The sequence below is a fragment of the Neomonachus schauinslandi genome, chromosome 11, assembly GCF_002201575.2.
Source record: "Neomonachus schauinslandi chromosome 11, ASM220157v2, whole genome shotgun sequence".
Taxonomy (NCBI): domain Eukaryota; kingdom Metazoa; phylum Chordata; class Mammalia; order Carnivora; family Phocidae; genus Neomonachus; species Neomonachus schauinslandi.
Genome location: NC_058413.1, coordinates 91,021,497 through 91,037,273, shown reverse-complemented (window position 1 = coordinate 91,037,273; position 15,777 = coordinate 91,021,497). Strand labels below are relative to the sequence as shown.

Genomic DNA, 15,777 nt, shown 5'->3' with positions numbered 1-15,777 from the left:
CCCCCGGAAAGATGGAGGACTGAGGCATGAAGGGATGGCTCCCTGATTTGAATGAAGGCCTAAAAGGGTGGAGGCAGATGCATGAAGAGGTGACTGAGGGCCCAGAGACAGGTGCTAAAAAAGGATGGAGGTGGGGGGAGGGGGTGTAAAGCATGGGGCATTGAGGAGCTGGGGCCTCAAGGATAGAAAGGCAGAGGGGCAAGAGACAGAGCATCCACAGTGAGTCCCAAGTGGAGCCGAGCTTTGCCTGTGCTCAGTTGGGTTCCAAATTACTGTGGCAGAAGGGCCAGGTGCTCTGGCTCATCGGTAGCAGGGATGCGGGCACCCCCGCCTGAACTGATGGGCCAGAAGACTTACTTCTTGCCTTTGAACGTACCCAGGATCTTGGGCGTGAACTTTCCTGCGTTGCCTTCCCTGGTGTCTTCTGCCGGGGCCTCTCCCCTGCTCGGGGCCACCGAACTGCTCCTTTACCCAGAAGACCTCCAAGTGGCGACAGACGCTTCTCCTTGCGCATGCTCTCCACGCAGTGCTTCAGCCTGCCTCCCTCCTCCGCGCCGCAGGTGGGCAGTATGTGCAGCTCAGCGGGCCCTGTGTCCCCAGGCTGACTGAGCGGAAGATGGCCGAACATTTGTCCTGTCGGATGTGTCAGGGGCCAGGCTGCACGCAGCTGGTGGGCGGCCTAGCTCAGGGCTGCCGTGGGCCGGGGCACGGACTCCATGGTGCTTCTGGCCGTGGGCACTAGTACTTTCCAGAATGGCTTTCGAGTCATCTCCCAGGTTGCTGTGGTACAAGGCACTGGCCTTGACGGAGGCCGCACGTGCCCAACCGGACCCGCTCCTCTCGCAGCCTCCACGCTGTCACCTGGGCCCATGAAGGCCGCTGGGGCTCTCGGGCTGCCGGTTCTCCAGCGCCGTCAGGTCACGGCCCTCGTCCTCTGCATGCCCCTCACCCTTGGGGCTCAGCATCTGCAGAAGCTCAGGAGCCCTCGCACAGGACCTGCATGGGGTCGCCAGCCGCCTCCTCCGACAGCCGGGTCTTCGGAGACTCCCCGGGGGGAAGGTAAGGGTGAGGCTGCCCGTGCGCTGCGGCACAGGGGGCACCCAGAGCTCCGGCTCCCGCGCCCCGGGTAGGCTTTGGTGAGGCTCCCTTTGGCTCCAAGCGCAGGTGGAGCTGCCCAGCGCGCAGAGAGGAAGCGGGGTGGGGCGGGGCGCGGGCCCAGCGAGCAGTTTGCCCTGGGGGCAACATCATCTTTATTAATCATAAGCAGGTCAGCCAGGAAAAGGCTTTGAGTATGACAAAATTTCTGTTAAAACTTATTATTAATCAATCCCGGTATCCGGAATGCATGTAACAGAGTGTCAGAGTCGCAAATACACTCTTGTGAAAAACAAATTTAGCAATTAAAGTACAATGTTTTACACATTTCTTTTTACCTTAAACTTACGATATCTAGTCAAATAAGTAAATAAATGGTAGCTAATGGAGCCATGTTTCCCATTGTCACAGAAATAAGATACAAATAGGCAAAAGAGGAAGGCTGTAATGAACCTTGTGTTGCTAGCTTAGACTTGGAGATAACAGTATTAATTCATGTTTCTATTATATATTAAGATAGATGAATATAGAAATAATTAGATATGGAGATACACACAAGAGTTTGAATACACAACATATTTCCCACCCCTTTCCACTGAGAGTGTTACCAAAATCCAAGTTCAGCTGCCTGTCACTCAAAAAGCCAATACACAAGAGTTTTGATTGGAAAGGAATATGAGCTTTATTCAGGAGGCCAGCCACTTGGGTAGAAGGGGGGCTCTTGTCCGAAGGCCAACTCCGAGGTTCCTGCCTGGCCCGGTGGTTTTTAAAGGAGTTTAGGGCAGTTAATAAAGCGAGTACAGTGGTCCCTAACATTTCTTGGTTACATGCTCTTGATTATGGCAGTTGTGCAAGGGGGTCTGGTTTCTGTTTCCTGACATGCAGAGGTGCTCTATTCTTTCTAGGAAAGAATGCATGATCTATAGATAGACAAAGAAAGGTTAATCAATCATGCCTGGTAAGGGTGCTTCCTAAAGCTTAAAGACTACTAGGTTGGCGGGAGGGGCTGAGGCAGCTTCAAGAGGACCTAGAAACAGTGATATCCTAGTATCAGTGAACACATCCAGCACCCAGATCTTATTTCTGAATAGTGTTCTCTGGTAATAAGAACTAGGGTTCCTTGGAGAAATGATTCATTTTAGAGTTGGACCAAGGAACTTTCAGAATGATTCTGAAACATCTTATAGTGTCAGAGAGTAAAAAATTGATTTTTGAAAAGAAGATGGAGTCATGGTCAAAAATTCATAGGATTTAACCTGGGAGCTCTTAAGAACCAAAGCTGGAATTATTTGGAAAACAAAATAAATAATGATGCTATTGGATTATAACCCAAAGAATAAAGTAAATATACAAGAATCCATATGAATTTCAAATATATATATCTAGATAACTCCTCTCCAGGAAGTAGAACTTAATTCCTCTCTCCTGGACATAGTGACTTACTTCTAAAGAATTGAGTAGGAAAAGGGAAAAATAGTAAATTTACAATGGAGAAAACTGTTTCCTGTCTTGCTGTGTCTCTCTCTGTGAAATAAATAAATAAAATCTTTAAAAAAAAAAAAAAGATATGTGTTGAAGGTGACAGCTACAAGAAGGATCTTAGGTCCAAGTTTTTATATTTAGGAAGCTGTCTATGATTTAGAAACCATGTCTTGGACTGCCAATGAGTGAGATAGAAACTTACTGTATTTTAATTATGTATATTTGATTGTGAACACTTAAAGTTTTTATAAGTATTGAAAGATGATTTAAACAATTGGGGGAGAATGTTGAGATTAATTGTAAGAACATAGAAAGTTGAACCAACAAAAAATCCAGACCATTGTTTACTGTAGAGAGAACAAGGATTAAAAAAAAAAGAACAAGGATTGTAAAGGAAAAGTAATCAGTGTATTTTACTACTTAGATATGCAGAGCATAGGGGCACCTGGGTGGCTCATTTGTTAAGCATCTGCCTTCAGCTCAGGTCATGAACTCAGGTCCTGGGATAGGGCTCCCTGCTCAGCGGGGAGTCTGCTTCTCCCTCTCCCTCAGCACCCCCCCACCCCCCACCCCCGCTCTTGTGGGCACTCGAGCACTCTCTCAAGTAAATAAATAAAATATTTTTTTAAAAAAAGGTATGCAGAACATGTACGTCTTTATAAATCATGTAAACACTGAATATTGGTCTAACTTAAAAAACTCTATTGGGAGGATGAAAACACTGGGAAGTATATTTGTGATGGTGGAAGGTGAAAACTGGCTAAATTTCATTTCCCAAACTTAAAGTCAATTGACAAGGCCTAATACTGACAAATTGAGAAGCAAATGCATGTTATTTAGAAATATGAAATTAAAGATGGGAGGGAGGGGCAGAAAGGGCAAGGGAGAAAGAAGGAAGAAATCTGTTCATAGCAGCATGGATAAAAATGAGTAAGATTGAATCCTTGCCCTCTGGGAGTGTACGGTCTAAGTGTAATGAAGATACACAGGTAAGTTTGTTGTATTTAAGTGGGAACGTGCACAAGATGCCTCAGCAGCATACAGAGAAGGCACTTCAGGTGCTGAGAGTGGGGACAGGGGAAGAGATCAGAAGAGATGTTCCATCAGAAATGAGGACAGGACTGAGTCTTGGAGAATGAGTATGTGGTATCCAAGTGAGAAGAAGGGAGAAGGCATTCCAGGGAGATGAAACAACATGGAGCAAAGAAATCATCAGAATGTATGAGAGGAATTCAGACTCTTCAGTATTACTGGAGAGTACAATTCAAGGAGTGGAGATATGGGGGATAAAGCTGTGGATGCAGTTAGGAAGCAAACTCTAGAGAGCTTTCTTTGACAGTGTGGGGGGTTTGCACTTGTGTTGGGAGAGAAAAGGAAGGGATTTAAGCAAGGAAATGTTGCAATCTCTATAGGTAATTCTATACAAAATGTGTGAATAGATTTCCAGAGAAGATAGTGGTGAATAGCAGAATTCTAAAACATGACTCCACAATGACTTTCTCCCTTGTATAATCCTCTCTCCTTTGAGTATGAGGGGAACCTATAAATTTAACGAGATATCACTCTAGTAACTGTGCTATGTTATATGGCATAGCTGACCTTAAATTAGGGAGATTATCAGGGCAGGCCTAACCCAATCACACAAACATTTTAAAGGCAGAGAGTTTTTCTCAAGCTAGTGGCAGAAAGGGAAGTCAGAGAGAGTCAAAGCACAAGAAGGATTCATGTGTTATTGCTGGATTGAAGACAAGGGGGCTATACAAAGAATACAGGCAGTGTCTAGAAGCTGAGAGTGACCCCTAGTGGTTAGCCAGCAAGGGAATGGAGACTTCAAGGAACCAAATTCTGCCAACAACCTGAATGAGCTTGAGTCTCCAGAAAGGAATGCAGTCCTGCCCACACCCAGATTTCAGCCTGGACAGAGAATCCAGCATGACATTCTGTACTAGACTTCTAACCTATAGAACTATGACTAATAAATGGGTGTTATTTCAAGCTACTAAGTTTACAGTAATTTATTACACAACAATAAAAAGCTAATAAAATGGGTGATGGTAGGATCCCAAGTTAAGAAACCTTTAAAATATTCCAAACTTGAGGCAAGAGAGCTTTATCAAAGGCAGTATAGTGAAGAGGAAGGGTAAAAAACTAGGGACTTTAAGGAGATAGAATTATGTAAACTTCGAAGATCAGATGCTAATGGTTAATGGGAAGGAGGAGCCCAGAATGACAACCCATTTCTAGATTAGCTCACTAGATTAATGATGGTGCATTAACTTAGAAAAGGATAGCAAGAAGAGAAACAGTTCTGGGACCACAAGGAGATGCTGAATTTGGTTTAGTGGGGATGTCTAGTAAACAGTTGGGTACAGAATTAGAAACTTGGGGAAGAAATCCATGTATAGATATAGATAAGGATAAAGAGGAAGGAAACCTAATACTTACTTAACACTTACCATATACCAAGCACTGTGCTAAATGTGCTAGAGATTATGAGGCATTTGATCCTGAAAGCAATCTAAAAAAGTAGGAACTATTATTAAACTTACAATGTAGATGAGGTAAAATAAGCTCAGAGTGATTAAGTAATTTGTCCAAGATAACACACATTGTAAGTGGAGGAATTTGAATTCAAGTTTGATTAATTTGACTCCAGAACTCGTTCTTTTTTTTTTTAAGATTTTATTTATTAATTTGAGAGAGAGAGAGAGAGAGAACGAGCTGGGGGAAGAGCAGAGAGAGTGGGAGAGGGAGAGAGAGAATCTCTCAAGCAGACTCTGCACTGAGCACAGAGCCCGATGTGGGGCTCAATCTCACAACCCTGAGATCAAGACGAGCCGAAACCAAGAGTCGGGTGCTCAACCAACTGAGTCACCCAAGTACCCCCCAGAGTTCATTCTTTTAATATTTCTCCATTATATTTTTCTATAGATATGAAATACACCAAAAGATGGATAGTATAAAGTTATGACGTAATTCTATACCAATCACAGACCAATGAAAAAAAAGTATTGGGAATGGTAATGGCTCTGCCCCTGAATACTCCTCTTTTATAATTGAGCATGAGCTCTAGGATAACTAGGAACACAAATGAAGCTACTCCCTCTCTGCACAGAGGACCCAATGTGAACTGATGCTTGGAGAACATTGAGTACCAAGGGAACCAATGTTAACTTACTGGCAAAGGATGTAAACATAAGCTCAGTAATTTCTTCCCTTGGGAGCCTGATCAAACTGTGATGCTAAATGAGCCTTGTTTCAAGATTCTGAACAAGTTGCTGAGATCCACAGAGAATAAGATAAATTCACAATATTAGCCGGCTGATGATTTGGAGACATAAAGTTGATGCATTTGCCTTGCCCTGAAGACATTTTATGCAAATCCACAAACAGAAGGGATATTGGCTTCTCCATATTCAGAGTGGTTGTCTCCTTCAGGACAGTGAAAGGAAAAGAACACTTAGGAATCTGGCTCTAGTGAGGTCTCCAGGCAAAAAAAGTTGGGCAACTGAGTCCTTCTGTTCTGATGTTTCCATTCCCACAGCTACAGCAGCGGAGAGTTGTAGGGAGGCCATTTGTCCTTCCTAAACAATTCATTGTGATTTTGAGGTAAGACTGGATAAAGGGAATGGGCAGGAGAAGTTCATGACAACAGGGGAATTCAAATTTCTCCAGTTACTACATGTGTGATCTTGGAAAAGTTACTTAATCTCTCCGAGCCTTTTTACCTCTTAGCACTTTCACTAAGCTGGATACTGAGTTTCTGAAAGGTAAAAGGGAGAGAGAGTGGGTTGAGCAGTGGGTATCACAGTGACTTTACTGTCTTGGAGCTTCGGGGATTTTCATAGGAAGTGGTCCCAAGTACAACTATTGGCTCCTCTGTTCTCTATCTGTATGACCTTGACCAGCCTATTCATCTCTTCAAGATATTGCTTCATCTCTCACATGTGATCGTCACTTTTGGTGTCCATGCTAAAAGATTTCATCCTGGATTGTGTCAGCCCAGGGAAGGTGAGGAGTTACAGTTGAGATCTGAAAACATGGAAGAAAAGGACAAGCAAGAGTAGGAAGTTAAAGATGAAGAGTCCTTGCCCTGGCTCTTCTTTCAGGGCTCTGTCCCAACAGCCACACTCGAGCCCCCACAGAACAAGGCCTTACTCTAGAAGGCCGTGACACTTCTCTCATTTCCTCACAGATCACAGCCCTGCAGATAGTGACTATGGAAAATGACTCTTCAGTGATGGAGTTCATCCTGGTAGGACTTACAGATCAATCTCAGCTCCAGTTACCCCTTTTCTTTCTCTTCTTACTGAACTGTGTGGTCACTGTGGTAGGGAATTTGAGCTTAATTAATCTAATTTGTCTGAATTCTCATTTGCACACTCCCATGTACTTTTTCATCTTCAACTTATCCTTCATAGATCTCTGCCACTCTTTGGTAATCACACCTAAAATGCTGATGAACTTTGTGTCAGAAAAAAATATCATCTCCTTTACAGAATGCATGACTCAGCTGTTTTTTTTCTGTTTCTTTGTCCATTCTGAGAGCTATGTGTTGACAGCCATGGCCTATGATCGCTATGTGGCCATCTGTAAACCCCTGCTGTACACAGTCACCATGTCCCCTCAGTTCTGTTCTCTTCTGATGTCTGGTTCATATGTGATGGGGTTTGCTGGTGCTATGGTCCACACAGGGGACATGGTCAGATTGTCCTTTTGTGATTCCAACATCATCAGCCATTACATGTGTGACATCTTCCCCCTCCTCCAGCTCTCCTGCAGCAGCACCTACGCCAGTGAGCTGGTGACATCTGTTATTGTGGGCACAGTTGTCATTGTATCCAGCCTCATTATTTGCATTTCTTATGCTTTGATCCTGTTCAGTGTCCTCCACGTCTCATCAGCTCAGGGTTGGTCCAAAGCCTTCAGCACCTGTGGCTCCCACATAGTAACTGTTGGCCTATTCTATGGATCTGGGTTGTTCACACATCTCAAGACCTCTCCTGCTGGTTCTATGGGCCAGGTGAAGTTCTTCTCAGTATTTTACACCAATGTAGTACCCATGTTGAACCCTCTTATCTATAGTCTAAGGAACAAGGATGTCAAGTGTGCTCTGGAAAAAACCCTGAAGAGAATTGCACATTAAGCAGAACCAATGTTGCTGGGTTGTTGGGGTGTGTATATGGGGTGTGTGTGTGTGTGTGTGTGTGTGTGCATGTCCCCATAATTTTCTTCAGAGCAAGGTTTTTGCTTTAAATACTTATTTCTCTGTAAGCCTGTCAGTTAGGCATGCAGACCTTATTAAATCTCATGATTATTCTCAGCCCCATACTGAACTGAGCTTTATTCCTAACAGGATGCTCCAGAGACTCAGCCCAATTCCTACTTCTTTTTTTTTAATTTAAATTCAAATAGCCAACATATAGTACATCATTAGTTTTTGATATAGTGTTCAACAATTCATTAGTTGCGTATAACACCCAGTGCTCATCACATCACGTGCCCTCCTTAATGTCCATCACCCAGTTACCCCATCCCCCACCCACCTCCCTTTCCACAACCCTCAGTTTGTTTCCTAGAGTCAAGAGTGTCTCATGGTTTGTCTCCCTCTCTGATTTCTGGGCTCTTTTCATAATTTGGTTATTGTTGATAATGCTGCTATAAACATCAGGGTGCATGAGCTCCTTGGAATCAGTATTTTTGTATCTTTTGGGTAAATACCTAGTAGTGCAATTGCTGGGTAATAGGAAAGTTCTATTTTCAACTTTCTGAGGAACCTCCACACTGTTTTCTAGAGTGGCTGCAACAGTTTGCATTCCCACCAACGGTGTAAGAGGGTTCCCCTTCCTCTGCATCCTCGCCAACATCTCATGTTTCCTGTGTTGCTAATTTTAGCCATTCTGACTAGTGTAAGGTGATATCTCATTGTAGTTTTGATTTAATACTGTTCCTTTTCAATGGAGGGAAATTTTTTGTATTACCCAGTCTTTCTCAGATATCATCAGCATTACAGTTATAATCAGCAAAAGAAAACCACCAGATGATTGATTTCATTTTGAAAGAAATGATAATGGATGTTTGCCCTATGGAGTTTGTGGTGGGATTTACCCTGACTCCCAGAGTATCTTCATAATCATCGAAGAGGAAGAATAATACTCTTAGCTAAGATCACCAAGAATACCTTCCTGGAAGAAAATTTTGATCTTCTAGCCTCTGTTTCTGGAACTTTCTTTCCTAAGTAGGATAGACAAAGTTGGAGGTCAAGACAAAATCTCAGTAATGTGAAGCTTGCATAGTTGGTTGAAAGAACACAGATTTTGAGAAAATTTTCAGGATCTGTGGCTAAACACAGATATTTGAGACTTGACACCAAAGGCACAATCTATAAAGGAAAAACTTATAAATTTATAAATTTAACCTTCACCAAAATTAAATGTTTTAGTTCTGTCAAAGACCCTATTAAGAGGATAAAAACAGGGCGCCTGGGTGGCTCAGTCAGTTAAGCGTCTGCCTTCGGCTCAGGTCATGATCCCGGAGTCCTGGGATCGAGTCCCGCATCGGGCTCCCTGCTCAGCGGGGAGTCTGCTTCTCCCTCTGCCCCTCCCCCCTCTCATGCTCTCTCTCTCAAATAAATAAAAAATCTTTAAAAAAAAAAAAGAGGATAAAAACAGAAGCTACAGAAGGGGAAAATATTTGCAAGCATATATGTGACAGAGAACTAGTATCAAGAATATATAAAGAACTCTCAAAACTCAACAGTTAAAGAAAATTAAAAAAGAAAGTTAAAAAAAAAGGCGTGAGCAAACATTTTACTAAAGAGGGCATGCGGGTGGCAAATAAACACATGAAAAAGTATTCAGTCTCATTAAAGGGAAACACAATTAAAACCACAATGAAATAACACTACAAATCTCTCAGAATGGCTAAAATGAAAAATTAGTGACAACACCAAATGCTGGCAATGATATAGGAAAACTGAATCACTCATAAATTGCTGGTGGGACTATAAAATGTTATAATCATTCTAGGAAAGTTTGTTATTGTTTTCAGTTATCCAGCAGTTGCACTCTTGAGCATGTATCTCAGAGCAAGGAAAATTTATTTTCACACAAAAACGATACACAAATGTTCTTAACAGCTGTATTTGTAATAGCCCAAAATTGGACACAACCCAGGTATCCTCCAATAGGGAAACAAACTGTGTCTGTCTGTCCACATCATGGAATACTATTCATCAGTAAAGAAGGAATGAACTGGGGCACCTGGGTGGCTCAGTCAGTTAAGCATCTGCCTTAGGCTCAAGTCATGATCTCAGAGACCTGGGATCTGGACACTGTGTCCAGCTCCCTGCTCAGTGGAGAGCCTGCTTCTTCCTCTCCCTCTGCCCCTCCACCCCCCGCTCATGCTCATTCTCGCTCGCTCTCAAATAAATAAATAAAATATTAAAAAAAAAAAAGAAGGAATGAACTATAGATACATGCAACAACCTAGATGAATTTCAAGGAAATTATACTGAGTGAAAAGCCAGTCTCAAAATGTTATAGACTGTATTATTCCATTTATATAATATTAATTAAATGAAAGACTTTTAATGATAGCAGATTAGTGGTTGTCAGGGTTTAAAGATGGGAATGAAGTTTCAGGAGGGAGATGGATGTCATTATAAAAAAACAACATGAGAGGTCTTTGTGGTGAAACTGTTCTGTATCTTGACTGTGGTGGGTGAATGCACAAGCCTATACACGTGATGAAATTGTATAGAACTAAACACACACACACATACACACAAGAATGAGTAAAGTTCGAACTGGGAAAATCTGAATAAAACCAATGGATTATGTCACTGTCAATACCTGGTTGTGATATTATACTATGGTCTTGAAATGTTATCATTGGGTGAAGCTGAATAAAAGATACATGGGATCTCTCTGCATTGTTTTTATAACTTCGTGTGAATCTACAATTAAAATTAGAAGTTTCATTTTTTAAAAGATAAAGAATATAGGCTTTTTCTCTGAAACAGAGAAGTTAAAACATTTAAAGTAATTTTTAAAATTATATTCTCCTTAAAACTGAAATCTTAAGATATCATTCGTTTAGGTTGATTTTATTATATATCTTTAATTTGAGATGAACATTTTCAGTGCTATCAATGTTTTACATATTAGAACAGCTTTCTTAAACTTTGATGTATCCTTAATATATATGGTTATGGGGCATCCTATGTTCATTCTGTTCCTATCTGAATGAATTTCCCCCACCAATAGAGCCACCCAATATAACAATTAATGGTGAGATAACCTTGTTTTGTGTCCATATTTATTTGTTGGGATGGATACTCCATGAGAACTGGGACCATATCTGCCGAGTTCAGTGCTGTATCCCCAATGCAAAATGCAGGGCCCAGTACATCATAGATGCTCATTTAAATGTTGCTTACAGTGATATGTGAAAAAGAAAAAAAGCAATGGAAGTGGCCACCATCCAGAGCAGCAGATGTGTGTGGGAAGTGGGAAATGGGGGATGAAGGAAGTAGAATTCTGTGTCAGGAGCTGGTAATGGAGCCTCAGAGAATGTGTCTGTACTCCAATGGACTGTTCTCTGAGCTCTGGTGAGAGGGGCAACAGACAAATGTGACAGAAACTCAGGGGCCCAAGTGTCTGTTTTCCTCAGAGAAGAACAAAAAGAGCAATATATCCTCTAGGGGAGAGGGAGGTGGCAGGAGAGAATAGTGTGCTGCCAGTGGGATGTCTGGTTCCTGAGCACAGCAAGATCCTTCTGGAGACTCCCAGAAATTCTTGAGGAAATTTCACAAGAGTTGAATTCCTACATTAGTTAGTGGAAGTACAAGCAGTTGAAAATTATGTATTTTAATGTATCATTAATAGTTTTTTAAGTCTTAGAATTAGAGGTCTTCTAGTGCAACCATCCCTATCCATGGTGAAATAGATTTGAAGACATTTCTGGTAATCATTCAGCTTCTTCTCAGATATTTCTAGCTGTGGTCACTTGAAGGAAGAACCATCTCCAGCACTTCGGATTGTAGGTATCAGGGATCTGACAAAAATATTTTTCCTGGACTCTGTTAAATGGGCATCAATCACCTGGAAAGCCCATAAATTTTTTTAAATGTTACAAATGAGTGAAACAAAAATTGCTTTTAATTCACAAAATACTAAGTTCATGTGGGGAACAGGATTATAATGAAAAAGTGCACAACCCTCTTCTTACCCTTTAGAAATTACTTTGAGGAGGGACAAATCTTCCAGTCACATTGTTATTAGAGGACCAGTACATGCAGTATTTTGAAATACCTACATTTGTTTAACAAAAAGTTGTGTAAATTTTAATCATGATAGTTATAAAATTCTTATGTGATTTTTAAATACAAAAATAAATAAATAAAAAAGAAAGAAAAGCCCAGATCAATACAAGAGTGGAGACATAATTCACAAGAGAAATTTTAAACACTAAACTAGGCAGTTCAGCCAAACAGCCACCAGGTTGTGCTGGTGACTCAGTGATGTTGTTTAAACAAGAAAAAAAAAAAGGAGAATTTTGCTTAAAATTTATATTTTACATTTTTTTTAGGCCCCTAAATGTATAGTCATGAATTTTACATAACTCCATGTATTAAATGTTTTATTATGTTCAATTAGCCAGCATATAATACATCATTAGTTTTTGATGTACTGTTCAGTGATTCATTTGTTGCGTTTAACACCCAGTGCTCATCACAACACGTGCCCTCCTTAATACCCATCACCCAGTTGCCCCATCCCCCAGCCCCCTCCCTTCTGTAACCTTCGGTTTGTTTCCCAGAGTCCAGAGTCTCTCATGGCTTGTCTCCCTCTCTGATTTCTTACCTGTATAAAATTTTTAACTATTATTAAAACACATAAACTTTTTTAAATTTTATTTTATTATATTATGTTAATCACCATGCATTACATCATTAGTTTTTGATGTAGTGTTCCATGATTCATTGCGTATAACACCCAGTGCTCCATTCAATACGTGCTCTCTTTAATACCCATCACCAGGCTAACCCATCCCCCCACCTCCCCTCTAGAACCCTCCGTTTGTTTCTCAGAGTCCATAGTCTCTCATGGTTCATCTCCCCCTCTGATTTCCCCACCTTCATTTTTCCCTTCCTACTGTCTTCTTTTTTTTTTTTTTAACACACAATGTATTATTTGTTTCAGAGGTACAGGTCTGTATACATAAACTTTTTAAAAAGATGTTCTTTAGGGAAAAATTTAAACAAGTTGAATATATTCAATTTGCAAAACTTACTGGGCACTTACTGTGTTGTGTGATGAGGAAAGAATGGATAAGACATGGCAATCACACTATAAATAATACACACAAATATAAACAAAATATTCCAATAGAATGTTAGCTTCAAGTATTTTTGTCTTTATTTTGTTTATTGCTCTATCCCCAATACCTAGAATATAATGGGAGTACAAAAACTAGTTGTTGAATAAATGAAAGAGTTGATAAATTAACAGTTATATAATAGATGTTTGTAGAAAATGCTATGGATAAAAATTAGTGTTATTCTCTAGTTTTAAATGCTTACCAATATAACATATGATCCAAATTTATTCCTAAAAAACAGTGTTTTAACCATCTTAAAACCACTTGATGAAAATTTAAATTTTACAAATCCTGAGGACACACCTTGACAAAATAGCCTTGTTTGCTATTCTCTGGAATAAATGGTGTCAAGAAGATAAATTCTATCTTTTGTGTAATCACACCAGAATATTTTATATCATTAGATTGTATTACAAAATTATTTGTACTCATTTACTTCCAATATACAAAATTATATGACAATAAATTTTTTTAACCAAATACAATGTCCCTGAAGATTCTGACATATTCCCAGAATGAGGTTGATCTGTCCCCCTATCTTGTGAGAGTTGTTGAAAACAAGCCAAGGTTAAATGTTCCATTGTAGCTGCTTTCTTCATCTGGTTCTGGACACAAATTTTTTAAGGGTATATGCAAGTGACCATTTTGGAATCTAAACCAATGCAGACTGTATCTCACTTATAGGATACCACTGCTGTGTCTACCCTCTCTTCCATGTTAATTTGCAGTCATTTCTCCAGATTGTCACTTTCTCTTCTCTCTTATTTCTGTATTTCATATTCCAATTTTTTCCATTCCTTCCTAGAAAGCAATGTGTATTAGTGCAAAAAAAAAAAAAAAAACAGTGGAGTTAGAGCCAGATAAAGTGGGGTTTAAAAATAGGATCTGCCAAAAATCATGATTATCTTCTTGGATGCAGAAAAAGCATTTGACAAAATACAACATCCATTTAAGATTAAAACTTTCAGTAGGTATAGAGGGAATGTATGTCAACATAATAAAGGGCATAAATGACAAACCCACAGCTAACACCATACTCAATGGTAAAAAGCTGAAAGCTTTTCCTCTAAGATCAGGGAGAAGACAAGGATACCCACACTTCCACTTTTATTCAACATAGAATTGGAAGTCCTAGCCAGATCAATCAGGCAAGAAAAAGAAATAAAAGGCATTCAAATTGGAAAGGAAGAAGTAAAACTGTCACTATTTGCAGATGACATAATACTATATATGGGGGTGCCTGGGTGGCTCAGTCAGTTAAGTGTTCAACTCTTGATTTCAGCTCAAGTCATGATATCAGGGTCATGAGATCGAGCCCTGCCTTGGGCTCCACACTGAGCATGGAGCCTGCTTAAGATTCTCTCCCTCTCTCTCTGCCCTTCACTCCCTGCTCGCACATGCTCTCTCTCTAAAAAGAATAAAAAAATTTTTTTTAAATACTATATATGGAAAACCCTAAACACTCCACCAAAAAACCATAAGAATTAGTAAATGAATTCGGTAAATGTGTAGGATACATAATCAATATACAGAAATTGGTTGTGTTTCCATATACTAATAACAAACTATCAGAAAGAGAAATTAAGAAAACAATGCCATTTACAATGGCATCAAAAAGAATAAAAGACCTAGAAGTAAATTCAACCAGGAGGTAAAAGACCTGTACACTGAAAACTAGAAGACATTGATGAAAGAAATTGAAGAAGGCACAAATAAATAGAAAGATATTCCATGCTTATGGATCGGAATTAATATAGTTTAAATGTTCATTTTACTACCAAAACTATCTAAAGAGTTAATGCATTCCCTGTTGAAATTCAAATGGCATTTTTCACAGAACCAGAACAAAGAATTCTAAAATTTGTATGTAACCACAAAAGATCCCAAATAGCCAAAGCAATCTTGAGAAAGATGTATATGCCAGAGGCATCATGCTCTGTGAATTTAAATGATGTTATAAAGTTATAGTAATTGAAACAGTATGGTATTAGATTAAAAGGAGACACAGATCAGTGGAACAGAATAGAGAGCCCAGAAATAAGCCCACAAATATATGCTCAACTACTTTACAAAAAAATAGCCAATAACATACAATGGGGAAAAGACAGTCTCTTCAACAAATGGTGTTAGGGAAACTGGACAGCAACAAGCAAAAGAATTTAGCTGGACCACTGTCTTATATCACACACAAAAATTAATTCAAAATGTGTGAAAGGCTTGAAACCATAAACTCCTAGAAGAAAACATAGGCAATAAATTCCTTGACATCAGTCTTGGTGATGATTTTTTGGGGTTGACTTTAAAAGCAAAGGCAACAAAAGCAAAAATGAATAAGTGGGACTACATCAACTTAAAAGCTTCTGCACGTCAAAGGAAATGGTCAACAAAATGAAAGTACAGCCTACTGAATAGGAGAAAATATTTGCAAATTATATATCTGATAAAGGGTCAATATCCAAAATATATAGAGAACTCATACAATTCAGTAACAACAACAACAACAAAATCAGACTGAAAAGGGGGCAGAGGATCTGATGAACATTTTCCAAAGAAGATATACAGAAGGCCAACAGGTAAATGTAAAGATGTTCAACATCACTAATATTGAGGGAAATACACATTGGAACCATGGTGAGATTATCACCTCACACCTGTTAGAATGGCTATTATCAAAAAACAACAGCTAACAATTGCTGGCAAGGATGTGGAGAAAAGGGAACCCTCATGCACTGCTGGTGCAACAATAAATTGGTGCAACTGTTATGGAAAACAGTATGGAGGTTCCTCAAAAAATTAAAAATAGAACTACCATATGAT

General features: G+C 39.9%; 1 protein-coding gene across 1 annotated transcript; it reads left to right on the top strand.

Moving 5' to 3' along the window:
• Positions 1–716: 716 nt before the first annotated feature.
• LOC110586074 (olfactory receptor 143-like) lies at positions 717–7,723 on the top strand. Its single transcript, XM_021696223.1, has 2 exons — positions 717–1,059; positions 6,687–7,723. The coding sequence occupies exons 1-2, from the start codon at positions 717–719 to the stop codon at positions 7,721–7,723; spliced, it is 1,380 nt and encodes a 459-aa protein (XP_021551898.1).
• Positions 7,724–15,777: the final 8,054 nt, after the last annotated feature.